The 15,526-nt window shown below is 40.4% G+C and overlaps 1 protein-coding gene and 1 long non-coding RNA gene across 3 annotated transcripts in view; one reads left to right on the top strand and one right to left on the bottom strand.

Moving 5' to 3' along the window:
- Positions 1 to 15,526, bottom strand: part of LOC139530527 (uncharacterized) — a 33,392-nt gene that overhangs the window by 2,014 nt on the left and 15,852 nt on the right. The window contains exon 2 of one of the 2 annotated variants that reach the window (XM_071327019.1): positions 13,216 to 13,366. In XM_071327019.1, the coding sequence (XP_071183120.1) occupies positions 13,216 to 13,366 (151 nt within the window). The remainder of the gene's footprint in view (positions 1 to 13,215; positions 13,367 to 15,526) is intronic. The other variant, XM_071327020.1, reaches the window with a different exon arrangement.
- LOC139530528 (uncharacterized) overlaps positions 1 to 15,526 on the top strand; it is a 56,870-nt gene that overhangs the window by 26,659 nt on the left and 14,685 nt on the right. The window lies entirely within an intron of this gene.

Here is a 15,526-nt window from a genome sequence, read left to right as displayed (position 1 = left end):
CACTTCTTTGACAACATGGGCAGCGCCATTGAGGGCTTTCACCATTTTGAAGTAGTTGAAGTGGGACATGCTAGTGAGTTAAGGATAACAGAATTCTATCCAGGTCACCAGGATGGTTTAGCCAATTAATTATACTCCTGAACATTCCATAACTGCAGGTGGCAGTAAATCACCTACCTTGGCTTTATACCTGTTCAGACTTTACACACTCCAGCACAATAGGTGGTGGCATGCACCTTTACCGTTAACTAACAAACTTCCAATTTACTCATAGAAGTAAAAAGAAATGATATGAGCTCTCTAGTACATTTCTATGGGTTCACTTTATCAAATTCAAATCAAAATGGACTGAGGGGACAAGATTAGGAGAGAGGGGGAAAGCGAGTGCGTGAGTGTTATGTACAGCCGCACCACCCACCTATTTATTTTTTTAAAGGAAGGCGAGATGAGTCAGGAGAGAGAAAAGAGGTAACAATTTCACCTTGTTTGAAATCTGAATCAGTCTGTGATCAAAACGTAACGTTATGACTAACTACGATTCCCTGAAGGAGGGAAAAGAGGTACAACATACTATGGGAAGTCGCACACTTGGTTGAAGGAGCTAAAACCACGGCTGACAAGACCAAGGAAATCTGCGCCTCCCTGGAAGCCCCGCCGTCCACAGGTGATAAGCGAGAGGGTCGGATTAATTCCCTCAATTTAATTCCACTCTTCACCGATTCCAGGAACGGTCGGTGCGGGGCCAAATAGGTGTTGTACCTTGTTTCCCTCCTTCAGGGAACAGTAGTTAGTCATAACATTACGTTCCCTTTCAGTCAGTCAACAACAGTACAACAAACTATGAGGAATAAAATCATGCCCCAAGCCGATCCCAACGGATATTAAATGAAACCATGGCAGACTACCCAGACTTGACCCCGCCAGATGCGGCAGTCCGGGTATTGCGCACACGGCATGCTGTCTAGTGAACTTCCATTGAGAGCATCTCGAACTGGCTGCATCACCACTTGGTATGGCAACGTGCTACAGAAGGTGGTGTGAACGGCCCACTATATTAACTAGGGCTGAGCTCCTTGCCGTCCAGGACCTCTATCAGGCGGTGTCAGAGGAAGGCCCGGAAAATTGTCAAAGATCCCAGCCACCCAAGCCATAGACTGTTCAGTCTGCTACAGCATGGCAAGCAGTACCGGAGAGCCAAGTCTGGGACAAAGTTTCCTGAGCAGTTTCTACCCCAAGCCATAAGACTGCTGAATAGTTCATCAAAAGGCTACCTGGACTATTAGCATTTACCATCTTTTGCATTGACTCCCTCCTACTGGACTCTTCTCACGCACAGTGCATCGAGAAAGTATTCAGACCCCTTGACATTTTCCAATTTTTTATACATTACAGCCTTATTCTAAAATCGCTTAAATACTTTCCCCCCCTCAATCTACACACAGTACCCCATAATGACAAAGCGGAAAAAGGTTTTTAGAAAATGTTGCACTAAATAAAATGCTAAATTCATCAATACCTTATTTACATACACCACCGTTCAAAATTTTGGGGTCACTTAGAAATGTCCTTTTTTTTGTCCATTAAAATGACATAAAATTGATCAGAAATGCAGTGTAGACAATGTTGTAAATGACTATTGGAAACGGCAGATTTTTTTATGGAATATCTACATAGGCCCATTATCAGCAACCATCACTCCTGTGTTCCAATGGCAAGTTGTGTTAGCTAATTGAAGTGTATCATTTTAAAAGGCTATTTGATCATTAGAAAACCCTTTTGCAATTATGTTAGCACAGAAACTGTTGTTCTGATTAAAGAAGCAATAAAACTGGCCTTCTTTAGACTAGTTGAGTATCTGGAGCATCAGCATTTGTGGGTTCGATTACAGGCTCAAAATGGCCAGAAACAAAGTACTTTCTTCTGAAACTCGTCAGTCTATTCTTTTTCTGAGAAATGAAAGCTATTCCATGTGAGAAATTGCCAAGAAACTGAAGATCTTGTACAACGCTGTGTACCACTCCCTTCACAGAACAGCGCAAACTGTCTCTAACCATAATTCAAAGAGGAGTGGGAGGCCCCAGTGCACAACTGAGAAAGAGGACAAGTACATTAGAGTGTCTAGTTTGAGAAACAAATGGCTCACGTCCTCAACTGGCAGCTTCATTAAATAGTACCCGCAAAACACCAGTCTCAACGTCAACAGTGAAGAGGCGACTCCGGGATGCTGGCATTCTAGGCAGAGTTCCTCTTTCCAGTGTCTGTGTTCTTTTGCCAATCTTAATATTTTATTTTTATTGGCCAGTCTGAGATATGGCTTTTTCTTTGCAGCTCTGCCTATCGTTCGAGCGAAGGCCTCCTAAGCGTGTTCCAAGTCGAGAAAAACTACACATAAATCATGAGTATCTTTCAAAGAAACAGTATAACTGCATGATCTCGACCCCGAACCCGGATTTGCCATCATCGTCTTAGACGCCTTCTACTTGTTCCTGATTAGGAAACGTATGAGTACAAAAACAAACTTCAGCAAACAACGTCAACACAACGTCCAAATACATACAACATGGCGCCGACAGACATGGTCGGCCTGTTTCTAGCTCCTAGCAAACTTTTTTTGTGCGTAATTTCGTACAAATTTCTGAGAAAATAATGTATTATTACCTAGTCGGAAATAAACTTTTGGATATTAAATCAGTGGTTCTCCACCCTAAATTAGAGCAGAAATTCAACTTCCCTGTATTAGATCCTTTGTTTGAACTTCCCAAGGCAGTGCTATTCACCCCAGGGGCTGCACCAAAACACTGATGCCGGAAAATATGCAGGAGTGGGGCCCTACTCAGACTCTGGCGGTGTACATTCACCGCTTCAGAGTATATTACTCGTTAGCGTTCAGTCCCTGGACAATAAAGTAGACGAGTTCAGGGTAAGGATCTCCTTCCAGAGAGACTAACATACTGTTTAATAGAATCATGGCTCTCTCCGGATATATTGTCCCCGTCCATTCCGCCAGCGGGGTTCTCTATCCATTGCGCGGACAGGAAGGCAGAAGTGTTTGTTTCATCATTAACAACTCATTGTGTGATTGTGGTAACGTACAGGAACAAGTCCTTAACTCAAAACAGGAAGCTCCCGTGGTAAAGACTGTTCAATGTTGGTCTGACCAATCGAAATCTATGCTTCAAGATTGTTTTGGCCAAGCTGCGCCGCAACTTTTGAAGGACGAACCACTGTAGACTCCCAGCCAAACTCAAGGAGCTGGGGAGAAACACAAACCAAGAAATAGATAGGATTGATATACTTGAGCCACCCGAACTCGACTCACCAGCAACAGTATACAACTACAGTTATACACTTTTAGGACATACTGTAGTTGGATTTTTTTTCTACATTTAAAACCTCTACAGGATTGGTGGGTCACCCTCGGGACGGTTGAGCTAACGTAGGCTAATGCGATTAGCATGAGGTTGGAAGTAAGACATTTTTTCTCCTCAGGACATAGACATATCTGATATTGGCAGAAAGCTTAAATTATTTTTAATCTAACTGCACTGTCCAACATACAGTAGCTATTACAGTGAAAGAACACCATGCTATTGTTTGAGGAGAGTGCACAGTTATGAACTTATATTTATTTATAAACCAATTAGGCACATTTGGGCAGTCTTGATACAACATTTTGAACAGAAATGCAATGGTTCATTGAATCAGTCTAACACTTTGCACATACACTGCTAACTCTAAATTGCACCTGGGCTGGAATAATACATTATGACCTTTCTATTGCATTTCAAAGATGGTACAAAAAAAAAAAAAAAACATTTCCACAAACTTCAAAGTGTTTCCTTTCAAATGGTATCAAGAATATGCATATCCTTGCTTCAGGTCCTGAGCTACAGGCAGTTTGATTTTGGTATGTCATTTTAGGCAAAAACATTTTTTTTAAAGGGTCAGATTCTTAAGAGGTTATTAAGGCTTTCTGTCACACACACACACACACAACTGGCTATAGTGCTTTGTCGCCACCTACTGGCAAACCATAGCATTGAATTCAGATTTGATCTTCAAATAGAACCAATCGGAGGAAATGGGTTTGGAAAAATCATCCTAATCTGAAGGCCCTTAATAAATACATTCAAATAGCCTACTGGTAAGAAACAGACCAGTCAACTCCAGCACTAGGGCTGAGTCTAATTATAGCAATGCAATGTCTAAGACACCTATCAGACAGACCTTGATAGTCCTGCATCCAATAGAATTCTGGGTTTAACGGTCCTCCGTGGCGGATCTTCCCTGGATGAAGGCTTCGTCTGATGAGTCAAACTTGTGCCTGGCTCCTTTGAGTTTGATCTCAAGTGTAACAGGAATGAACACGATATCTGTTTGAACTCGTTAGGAATAGTCTGGGAAGAACATAATTGTAGATCCCTTCCATGTCACCGGTTTCTTCTCTCTTATGCAAATTATCAACATGGTCTTGTAAATTTTGCAATTCCTTCTGTATTTCGCCTGCTGGACATTTCGTTGTGACAGTGCCATTCTCCAATGATGCAACACGGTCCTCTGTTTTGCTAACGCGGGTGGTCGGTGTATTGATTTTCCCTTCCATTTCCTCCATCGTGGTCTTGATTTGTGGGCTCGCAAGTTGCAGTGTCTAGCATAGCTGGCCTATTTGGCCCTTAAGCAGCCTCCATTTTCTTGCTAAGCTTGGACAGTTGTGTCTTTAGTGAATACTTGCGCACTGTGATTTGCAGCTATACTGGTTAGACATGTTATTTTTGGTTTTAACAAAATCTGTGAGCGCACGTGAACTCATTGAGCAAGGCACTTATCCCTAGTTGCTCCAATAATGATAATGGCAGACCCTGGCCGTGACCCCACTCTCTACAGGTGTCTTGGGGAGTTAGAATATGCAACAACAACAAAAAATATATATATATATTGCAAATACGACAAATATAAGCACTCACCAATTTTGTATTATTATAAGCGTTTGTCGGCAGTTATCTTGGCCAAAGGCTGTCCAACCAAGTACTAGCCCCGGGGTGCCAATAGTTTTGTATTTTATTTATTTTTGATATAAAATGAGTTCTGCAATGTTGAAAATCAACAACGTGTAGAGACTAAAAGTATTTTAAAAATAAGTTAAGAAAAGTGCAAGGGTACCAACATATACTGAACAAAAATAAAAACGCAACAAGGAACAATTCAAAAGATCTTGCTGTTACAGTTCATAAGGAAATCAGTCAATTGAAATAAATTCATTAGGCCCTAAATCTTTGGATTTCATGACTGGGCAGGGGTGCAACCATGGTTGGGAGCAAGGCCCACCCACTGGGAAGCCAGGCCCAGTCAATCAGAAAATAAATTCTCTAATAAAAAGGCCTTTATTATAGACAGAAAAACTCCTCAGCACATCCACCCTCCCCCTCAGAAGATCCGGCAGTTGAAGAAGCCGGCTGTCGAGGTCCTGCAGTTGTGGTCTGCAGTTGTGAGGCCGTACAGCCAAATTATATAAAACAACGTTGGAGGTGGCTTATGGTAGAGAAATGAACCTTCAATTCCCTGGCAACAGCTTTGGTGGACATTACTAGTCAGCATGCCAATTTAAAGCTCCCTCAAAACATCTGTGGCATTTGACAAAACTGCATATTTTAGAGAGGCCTTTTGTCCCCAGCAGAAGGTGCACCTGTGTAATGATCGTGCTGTTTAATCAGCTTATTGATATGCCACACGTGTCAAGTGGATGGATTATCTTGGTAAAGGAGAAATTCTCACTAACAGGGACGTAAAGGACCTCCACATCCGGCTTCTTCACTCCAGTCACCCAAGTCATCGACTGTTCTCTGCTACCGAATGGCACCGGAGCGCCAAGTCTAGGACCAAAAGGCTCCATAAGACTGCTGAACAATTAATGAAATGGCCACCCGGACTATTTACATTGATCCCCCCCCTTTTGTTTTTACGCTGCTGCTACTCGCTGTTTATTATCTATGCATAGTCACTTTACCCCTACCTACATGTACAAATTACTTTGACTAACCTGTACCGGTACCCCCTGTATATAGCCTCGTTATTGTTATGTACTTTTCTTGTGTTAAATCAAAATGTTTTTACTTTAGTTTATTTAGTAAATATTTTCTTAACTCTATTTCTTGAACTGCATTGTTTGTTAAAGGCTTGTATGTAAGCATTTCACGATAAGGCTTGACATATCAATAATTGTAACTAAGAATTGCTTTATTCTTGATCCTTGATTTAAATTACTCTACTGTTGTAGTCGGCGCATGTGACAAATAAAATTATACTTGATTTGTCTTGTTGAAAAACAAATGATAGTCCCACTAAGCTGTAATGAATGAAATTTACTTTGTGCATCTTATCTTTGGTGTCTTAAACAATCCTTGGTTCCGGGCTGTGTCTGGTCAAGAGAGGTGGAGGGCCCCCTCCATAGGAACATCTGGCAGAACGCCCAGAATATGTTCTTTAAGTTAAGATCGAGACAGAGCCAGTTCTTGGTCACCTCCATGACCAAGGCCCTTCTCCCCCGATTGCTCAGTTTGACCGGGCGGTCACCTCTAGGAAGAGTCTTGGTGGTTCCAAACTTCTTCCATTTAAGAATGATGGAGGCCACTGTGTTCTTGGAGACCTTCAATGCTGCATACATTTTTTTTGTACCCTTCCACAGATCTGTGCCTCGACACAATCCTGTCTCGGAGCTCTACAGACAATTCCTTTGACCTCATGGCTTGTTTTTTGCTCTGACATGCACTGTCAACTGTGGACCTTATATAGACATGTGTGTGCTTTTCCAAAGCATGTCCAATCAATTGAATTTACCACAGGTGGACTCCAATCAAGTTGTAGAAACATCAAGGATGATCAATGGAAAAGCAAAAATGGAAAAGACTCAATTTCCAGTCTCATAGCAAAAGGTCTGAATACTTATTTTAGTTTTTATATATATATGTGTGCAAAAATATCTAACCTGTTTTTCACTTTCTCATTATAGGCCATTGTGTGTAGATTGATGAGGACGGTTAATTTGATCAATATTAAAATAAGGCTGTAACGTAACAAAATGTGGAAAAGGGAAGGGGTCTGAAGACTTTCCAAAATAACTTTGTAGAAATCTTTATTTAATGTAATATCTTATGTTGTTCTTGTATATTACTGTTCTGTACGTTTTATGTTGACCCCAGGAAGAGTAGCTGCTTTATGTGCAGTAGCTAATGGGTATCCTAATAAACTAAACTGGTGAGCTGTGACGCCATCCCAACCAGAACACTAAGAAATAGAATGAATAGAACAGGCGTCCCCTTTCAAGTCAATGATGGTAGAATGGGTGGACTGGCAACCATTGTGAGTGAATCCATGCCAGGAAGTAAATTAAGTATTATCTGTGCTTTGATTTGTTGACTCAACTGACATGACACAAAATACATTCCATTGCTTGAGTTAGCATCATCTGAATGAACATTTAACATAGCAATCTAGCATCAGTTGATAGATCATTCACAATTGCCATGGAAATTGTATCACAATACCAGGCAGCCATTGCAAGTGTACCAGTCAAATTGCCAGGGTTAGAGCTTCCATGCCTGTTCTATTTATATGCCAGAACATCCAGTTTAAACATGCTTAATTTGCTTTCCCGCCATGAGGTGGTTCAGCTTCGGTTGTACAATTCCCCCTTTCCCCCCCCATTGCATACTTCAGATGCACTGTACTAAAACCCCCACAAACATCCAATGCCTATGTGGTTATATTGGCATCTACAAGCTAGCACCTCTAACAACTCAACTAAAAATGAGATACACAGGCATGCTTTGAATTATTGTGTAAATCCTGTATTATCATGAATGGGAATCTTGGATGATGAGTTTCTAAAGATTCTGCCCAATGTGAACATCTCAATGGAGTGATCGGTAGGATATCACATCACAAGATACAACACACAGTCTTGGCGTAGTGAATCCATTCCCCCTCACACATGCTGCATTAAGTTGAAGCATGTGTAGAAAAGGAGACGGTAGTGAGCCTCGTCTCTGGAAAGCACTTACAAGCCTCTCTCTCCAGCAAGGGGTTGCCTTATGAATCATTGATAACTGAAGTTAATACAAGATCTCAGATCTAGGGATGTGACAAATGGAGAAAAACATTCTAACATTTAAACTGCACTTTTGTGGTTTTTCTTTAAAACGATAAGAATTCCTACAATTCCATGGGAAAGCAGCTGCACTGCTGCCAGCAACGTTTTGGGTCTTACAGTGCGTTGCACCGTGTCACTACGTCACGCGTCATTAAGCATTGCACCTGTACTACCATTACTGTACCTCAATTCCAACTCGCAAAGTTAGCATTTCCTTCTCAAAGAATTGCCATACAGGACTTCGCTTCTGTCGCTTGCTTTTCCCGAGCATTTTTCCAACTGTTAACGACGATGATGTAGTGGTGGAGAGTCCTTGACTCCTTGTACGTCGCTTCCCATTTCTGAGTGTCAAGATTCGATTCCATTAGAAATCTGCTTCTAAGAAACAGAATGTTTTGGAATGGAGGACACTGATTAGTTGTCGTACTTCCAAAGACACAAACATTCACATCTTTCATAGCGAGGTTAGGAGGGGGAGTGGCACAGTATAGGCAGGTCAGCCACCAAGCAGACAGAGTCAGAACAGTACGATAGGCCCATCTATCGGAAATCAAAAGCTACGCGCGACGTACGCCTAGTTTCCTGAAACGAGTCAAATTTAGGTTAGATATTACTGCATGGTCAGAACTAGAAGCACAAGCATTTCGCTACACTCGCATTAACATCTGCTAATAATGTGACAAATAACATTTGATTTGTGACTCGTTTCAGGAAACTAGGCGTACGTCATGCGTCAGTACTTCACAGGAGAGCCATTTGTTTTTTTTATCTAAATGCATTTTGCTGCAGAAATACCTTTTGGAACATGTGAAATTTCATGTGCCTTAATAATACACTTCTATGCCATCTGTAAATATGAATAAAAGAGTTAAATTACAAGCCTAGTTGGTTTTGCCACTGATGGATTCTGTTAAAATGTAACATGTTTCAAGTTAAACTGTAGTTTGTTTGTATCCTGTTTAGTGAATGATTACTGAGTATTAATGGAGTTTAGGCCATTAAACTGTGTGCATGCTAATTTGGAAAGGTTGACCTAATCAGATGAGGAAATTGCCTACGATCAGACAGCAAGGTCAGGCCCACGACAAGAAAGGACCATGGACATTCCACAGGGAAGATATGGCAAACTCATTGGTGTCATAAAATGTATAGCTGTGGAGGTGACACCTAAAGGAGGGAAGAGTATAAGATGTGTTGTGAACATTCTAAATGTACGCACTCAGCTGACAACATCCTTGGTATTAAACACTTGGAACTTCTCTTGAGCTTTTGGTCTCAATTCAACTTACTGTTGCGAGTTAGAATATCCTCACTAGGGTAGAGGGCAGCATTCGGGATTTTGGATGAAAAGCGTGCCCAAAGTAAAACTGCCTGCTACTCAGGTCCAGAAGCTAGGATATGCCTATAATTGGTAGATTTGGATAGAAAACACTCTAAAGTTTCCAATACTGTTACAATAATGTCTGAGTATAACAGAACTGATACGGCAGGCAAAAACCTGAGGAAAATCCATCCAGGAAGTGCTATTATTTTGAAATGCCTGTTTTCCATTGAAAGCCTATCCACCATACAAAGACTTATGACCTAGTTCACGAGCCCTATGGCTTCGCCAACAAGTGGCCATTGTTTCAGGCTTTTACTCTGAAAAATGAGGGAGAAACAGCACTTTCAATGAGAGGACAGTGGAAATCTCCAGACATGAGTCCAGCTTGTGACCGGGAGCAAGCCTTTCTCGTTTCTCCTTTTCTATTGACGAAGCTATTGTCTGGTTGAAATATGATCGATTATTTATGACAAAAACAACCTGAAGATTGATTATAAACATCGTTTGACATGTTTCTACGAACTTTTATGGTACTTTTTTGATTTTTCGTCTGTCTGTTGTGACTGCGCTTTGTTCCAATGGATTACTGAACAAAACAGAGGGACATTATCGAACAAAACAAACATTTATTGTGTAACATGGAGTCTTCGGGAGTGCAACCATATGAAGATCATCAAAGGTAAGTGATACATTTTATCGCTATTTCTGACTTTTGTTACTCCTCTTCTTGGCTGCTAACTGTTTGTAATGATTTGTCTGCTGGGCACTGTTCTCAGATAATCGCATGGTTTGCTTTCGCCGTGAAGCCTTTTTGAAATCTGACACAGCGTTTGGATTAACAAGAAGTTTATCTTTAAGCTGGTGTATAACATTTGTATCTTATATGTATGTTTATTATGAGAATTTCTGTTTGTTGAGTTTCACGCTCTGCAATTTCCCCGGATGTTGTTTGAGACAGTAGATTACTGAACAAAACGGTGGTTTTTGGATATAAAGAGGGACTTGATCGAACAAAACCAACATTTATTGGGTAACTGGGAGTTTTGTCAGTGTAACCATATGACCAAAGGTAAGTGATTAATTTTAGCGCTATTTCTGACTTTTGTTGCTGGTTTGCTGTTTGTAATGATTTGTCTGCTGGGCGCTGTTGAAATCTGACACCGTGGTTGGATTAACAAGAAGTTCATCTTTAAAAATAAGTATAACACTTGTATGTTTATAATGAGTATTTCTGTTTTTGAATTTGGCGCTCTGCAATTTCACTGGATGTTGGCCAGGTGGGACGGTAGCGTCCCACACCCCTTAGAGAGGATATACAAGGTGCAATTTCAAAATTTCATTGTGCGTAGGGCTGTTGCGGTGACCGTATTACGACCACACCGGCGGTCACGAGTCATGAAGGCAGTCAAATTCCACGTGATCGTTTAGTCAAATAATTAGGCTTCTCCAAGCGCTGATGCTGCTGATGGTCATTAGTAGCCTACCAAACTTGCTAACTGCCTGGTACTCAGCACTTTATTGTCCCTCTAATCACTCTGATGTCGATGCAAATGTGTTCGAAAATCAATCACTTCAGGCTATGCAATTGTGCAAGATAACAGTGATGGCCTCTACTGAAAAGAGGAGGATGAGCTTTTTATAGGCCTACTATATTTATTTCTCAACTTTCCTAATATTAAGCACATTGCTTATATTTAAAACAGGAGTATAGACTACCTGGCTGGCATGAAAATAAACCACCGGGAAAAGCATCCTCGATTCACATAGACGACAAGTATTTTTTCCCGCGCCCCTGTTTCGATACAGGTGCATGATAATGGTCCATTCTAAATCAAAACAAATTTCACACATTATTTAGTATACATAAAGACAATATTAAATCAAGAATAGTCTGATGGTTGATAATATTAGCCTATCACTTGTGAATTATATATTATCACTTGTGAATGATGCCTAGCATAAGAAACAATGCCTTTAAAGAAAAAATCATTGGTCACACACCTCATGTAGCCTAGCCCATAGGCACTAAAGTGGCCAAATTAATGTGCTTAATTTAAGAAGTTATCTGCTTTACAAGGGGTGTAGAGCCTAACTGGCATATATAAGCAGCACGAGTTTCAATTTTGGGGAAGACAATTTTCACCATAAAAATGCACCTTTATAATAAAAGTATTACATGCATAATTGCATTTGCGGTCACTTTTGATAATAGTGTTTTCCGCTAATAGAACATTTGCGCTTATCGCCTACTACCATGTGCGCATTGCTACACATATAATGTGTAGAAATAGCCGTCAGCCACATTGCATACATTTTTTTTGGTACTAGTGGTTGTATTAATTTGAGATCTATCGCATCCCACAACTGTTCCAGACTATTTGGAATATTTATTTCTCGCACAGAATAGGTCGACCTTTGTACTATGGGAGATAGTAGATTGACATAGGCTAGTGCTTTTGCTATTCGTTAGGCCTGCTCATCTTGTTGGCTGACAAATGTGGACAGTTCTTCCAATATCTACCTCAGAATTGGATAAGGACACGCGCAGTTGCGTCCCCGATGGGTCTGTCTTCACTTGTAGCCTGTGAGAAATGCCTGATCACGTGATGGAGCGCAGCACTCAGGGAGAAATGCACAACGGCCACTGGCCAAAAAAGGCATGGATTTTTTTGGGGGTGCATTATGTCCACACAAAGGGGATTCCGCCGTGAAATTCTAGTCATTATCAAGTGCTTGTCAAATTTTGAATGAGTGACTGATGGTGTGTGTACAGCCTGCGCACAAAAACAAAGCAGGGCACATGCCTTTCAAGTAAGTGACTTTTTTCAAATCATCATTTAAGTCGCATCATGCAGCCTCGCAATGTATTAAAAAACAAAACATATAGCCCAACGTTTGTAGAACAACTAAAGTTACATTAAATTAAGCATATCGGAATATATATTTTGGTTAACCGCTCAACACAGAATAGCAACATGTGCCCTCAAATCGTTTGGAGAAAATATCCTTTATTTTTTTCTTCAGCTTTGATCAATTGTATTTTTCATAATATAAAATACTGCCACGGAATTCTAAGCAAATCTTGCCTGCTAAATGAACTAGTGTAGCCCACAGCCATATGGCATAGAGCCAGATCAGGACCTAACTTAAGGACAACTCAGAGTATGCTATTCTGTTCCTCTGAAATAAGACATTTTCTTCATATCATGCTTCTTTAGACCTGTCTAAAATAAATAATAGATTTATTGTGTAGTCTATATTACATTGATTTACTAGACTTTTTAAAATGGAGATGTTCCAAAGGTCAGCATCAGTGGCTTGTAGGCTGTGTGTGAAAGTGCAAAATGTGTTTGTTAATTAACAGTCAATTACCATGAAACCGACAGTTATTTGCTTGACAATCACCGGTTGACGAAATATCGTGACCGCCACAGCCCTACTTGTGCATCAGCAGAGCAACTGCGCCCCTCATGATGAGATCAGATGTTGTGTCACCTAGCCCTATCAAAGTTGCCTATCCCGGACCTAGGCTATCGGAAAGCAAGACGGAGCTATTAGGCTAGCATTTTGTTTATCTGATTCTTTCAGGGGGTAAGGGGTGAATGACAAATGCAGGACAGTTCTCATGAATAAAAGACAAGTTAATGTGACAGAGATGAATCACCCACTATTGGCGAGAAATTGAATAATTTTAGTAAATTTCTCTATTGTTCAAAAACCAATTATTATGGTGTCTTAAAGCCACCTTTGTCATGCTTACAACGAAGGTTGCAATCCCCCATCATGGAGACGCGCAGGTAGCTGCGTCTTCGACAAAAGTCGCCTGTCAGGAAGGCAGAGAAGGGTAGAACGTCCTCGTTTAACCTTCGCCTCCGGCCCCCTGGGACAGCCACCTCCTGGGCAATAACAATAAAAGACAAAAGAAACTGTGAGCAAACATCTTTAAGGAGGCTTACTTAGCCTGCATTTTCTGTGCTTCATGTCCAAATCATCTTAAAGTAGGCTCACTTTATTGAATTAGACAACCAATTTTCGAAACTTTAGGATGATTTGGGCAAAAAATTGCTAATATCAGGGATATTGACTTGAATTTTTGGCCCACAAATACTAAAATGACAGCATTTGGAGTTGCAGGTAAACAAAACATGGTTGCCTAATGACTGCGTACAGGGTAAGGAAACCAACATGCAACTTTGTCCCTTTACTCAGGTCTGTTTCTTTTACCTTCAGTAAACCTGGCAGGTCAATTAAGAGCAGCATCTTATTTACAATGACAACCTGGCAAGTTGATGGTAGTATATTTTTCATAGGGGAGAAAATAAGTGAAAATGCAGAGGTGTGTATGGAACAACATGGTCAAGGCACTATGTTCTTCATGTGGAAGCAAAGCAGCAATAATACAAAAATCAGGGATTCGGCATAGTCTCTCTGGTTGAATGTCTATGTTCTCCAGATGAGTCTGTCAAATGAAAACCTTGATTGCATAATTGCAAAGGAAACTAATGCAACTCATACCGAATACCAGTCTAAACATATTTTTCAAAAATGTGAAGTGTCATCAAATGTGTGATCAATTACAATAACTACATGGACAAATACATGGATACACAAATACTGGAATGGTTTTGCATCCAGTGTTCTTTCACTGACAAGACAATTGTATAGGGTACAATTGTAAAGCACTGTGCATTATTGTTAAACAATGAGACCCGAGGGGGTGAGGTATATTGGCTTTATACCATAAACCCCCAAGCGGCCTTATTGCTATTATAAACTGGTTACCGTCAACATAATTTTTTTGTTGTCCAGCAGCCAAAGGCATAATTCTAGTCATGGTAGTCATATTAGTAACCCATGCTAGTTAATACATCTTTAGATGTCCCTTCTCTTCATTTCTAACGGATATTTTGTTGCATTAGCCTCATTGCTTTTTATTATTATTATCATCAATGGTTGTATGAATTTTGGATCGGTCATCCCAGAACTGCTTTTTTAAACCAGACATTTTTTTTAAAATCGTCCCAGGGATGACAGGACACCCTTAATTCCGAGCCCTGGAGGGAATATTTTATAAAGACAAAAAGTATTTGGTTGTATTTTTTTGATTGCAATATTTTATAGGCTACCAAGGGTGGCCAACCATCCTCCAGGAGAGCCTTAAAAAGGAGAGTTGTATTTTGAGACAGGCTTGAATATGCAAAGAAGACAATAGACATAGTGTACATCTTTGTCATTCTCTATGGTAAAAATAATAATTCATTTTATTTTGTAAAGTGGCATCTTTACAAAATGATGTAAAAATTGTGTTTCTTTTGGGACAAGAGACTTGATCTTGTCCCACTCAGTCCGAAAGACAAGTGGCTAACAAAGCTAATGTCAAGCCCTTTTAGTGAACATAGCTTGTTTGAGTTGGAGTTCCATGAGAATTCGTAAAGACTTGTGTTGATGCATCTGAACATTAGGAGTTTACTTCCTAAACTGGATTACATCAAGATCTGGGCTATGCAGACAAATCCAGACATTCTGGTATTGACTGAAACTTGGATCTCAGGGGACATTCTGGACTCTGATGTCAATATTGAGGGTTATCATGTGTTCAGAGCTGACATACAGGGTAGAGGTGGTGGAGTGGCAATTTTTATACAAAATAATTTCTCTCTCATAGCTGAAATCCATTTCCCTCACCCAAAAATTTGAGCTATTATCTTTAAGCCATTGTCTGGAGAAACATGTATCCATAACTGTTATAGGGGTCTACCGTCCTACCTTGGCTAACCTTTGTGCACTTGAGTTAAAAAACGAGTTGTTTTACTAAATCAGAAGTTAGTCCTGGGTGACCTAAAACATGATTAGCAAATGCAGGCTTTAGACAATCTAAAACACATGTGTAATGATCTAAACCTAACCCAGCTGGTGACTAAGCCTACAAGTTCCAACCTTAGAGGTCCTTCAAAGTCAACTCTGACTGATCTTATATTAACAAAATATGTTTCTACTGGTGTCTTCACCCAAGGCAATAGTAGCCATTGCCCAGTTGCTTGTGTTAGAATACACAA

This window comes from Salvelinus alpinus, chromosome 9 (assembly GCF_045679555.1).
Source record: "Salvelinus alpinus chromosome 9, SLU_Salpinus.1, whole genome shotgun sequence".
NCBI lineage: Eukaryota > Metazoa > Chordata > Actinopteri > Salmoniformes > Salmonidae > Salvelinus > Salvelinus alpinus.
The sequence above is the reverse complement of the archived record's forward strand: the minus strand, read 5'-3'. Positions and strand labels throughout refer to the sequence as shown.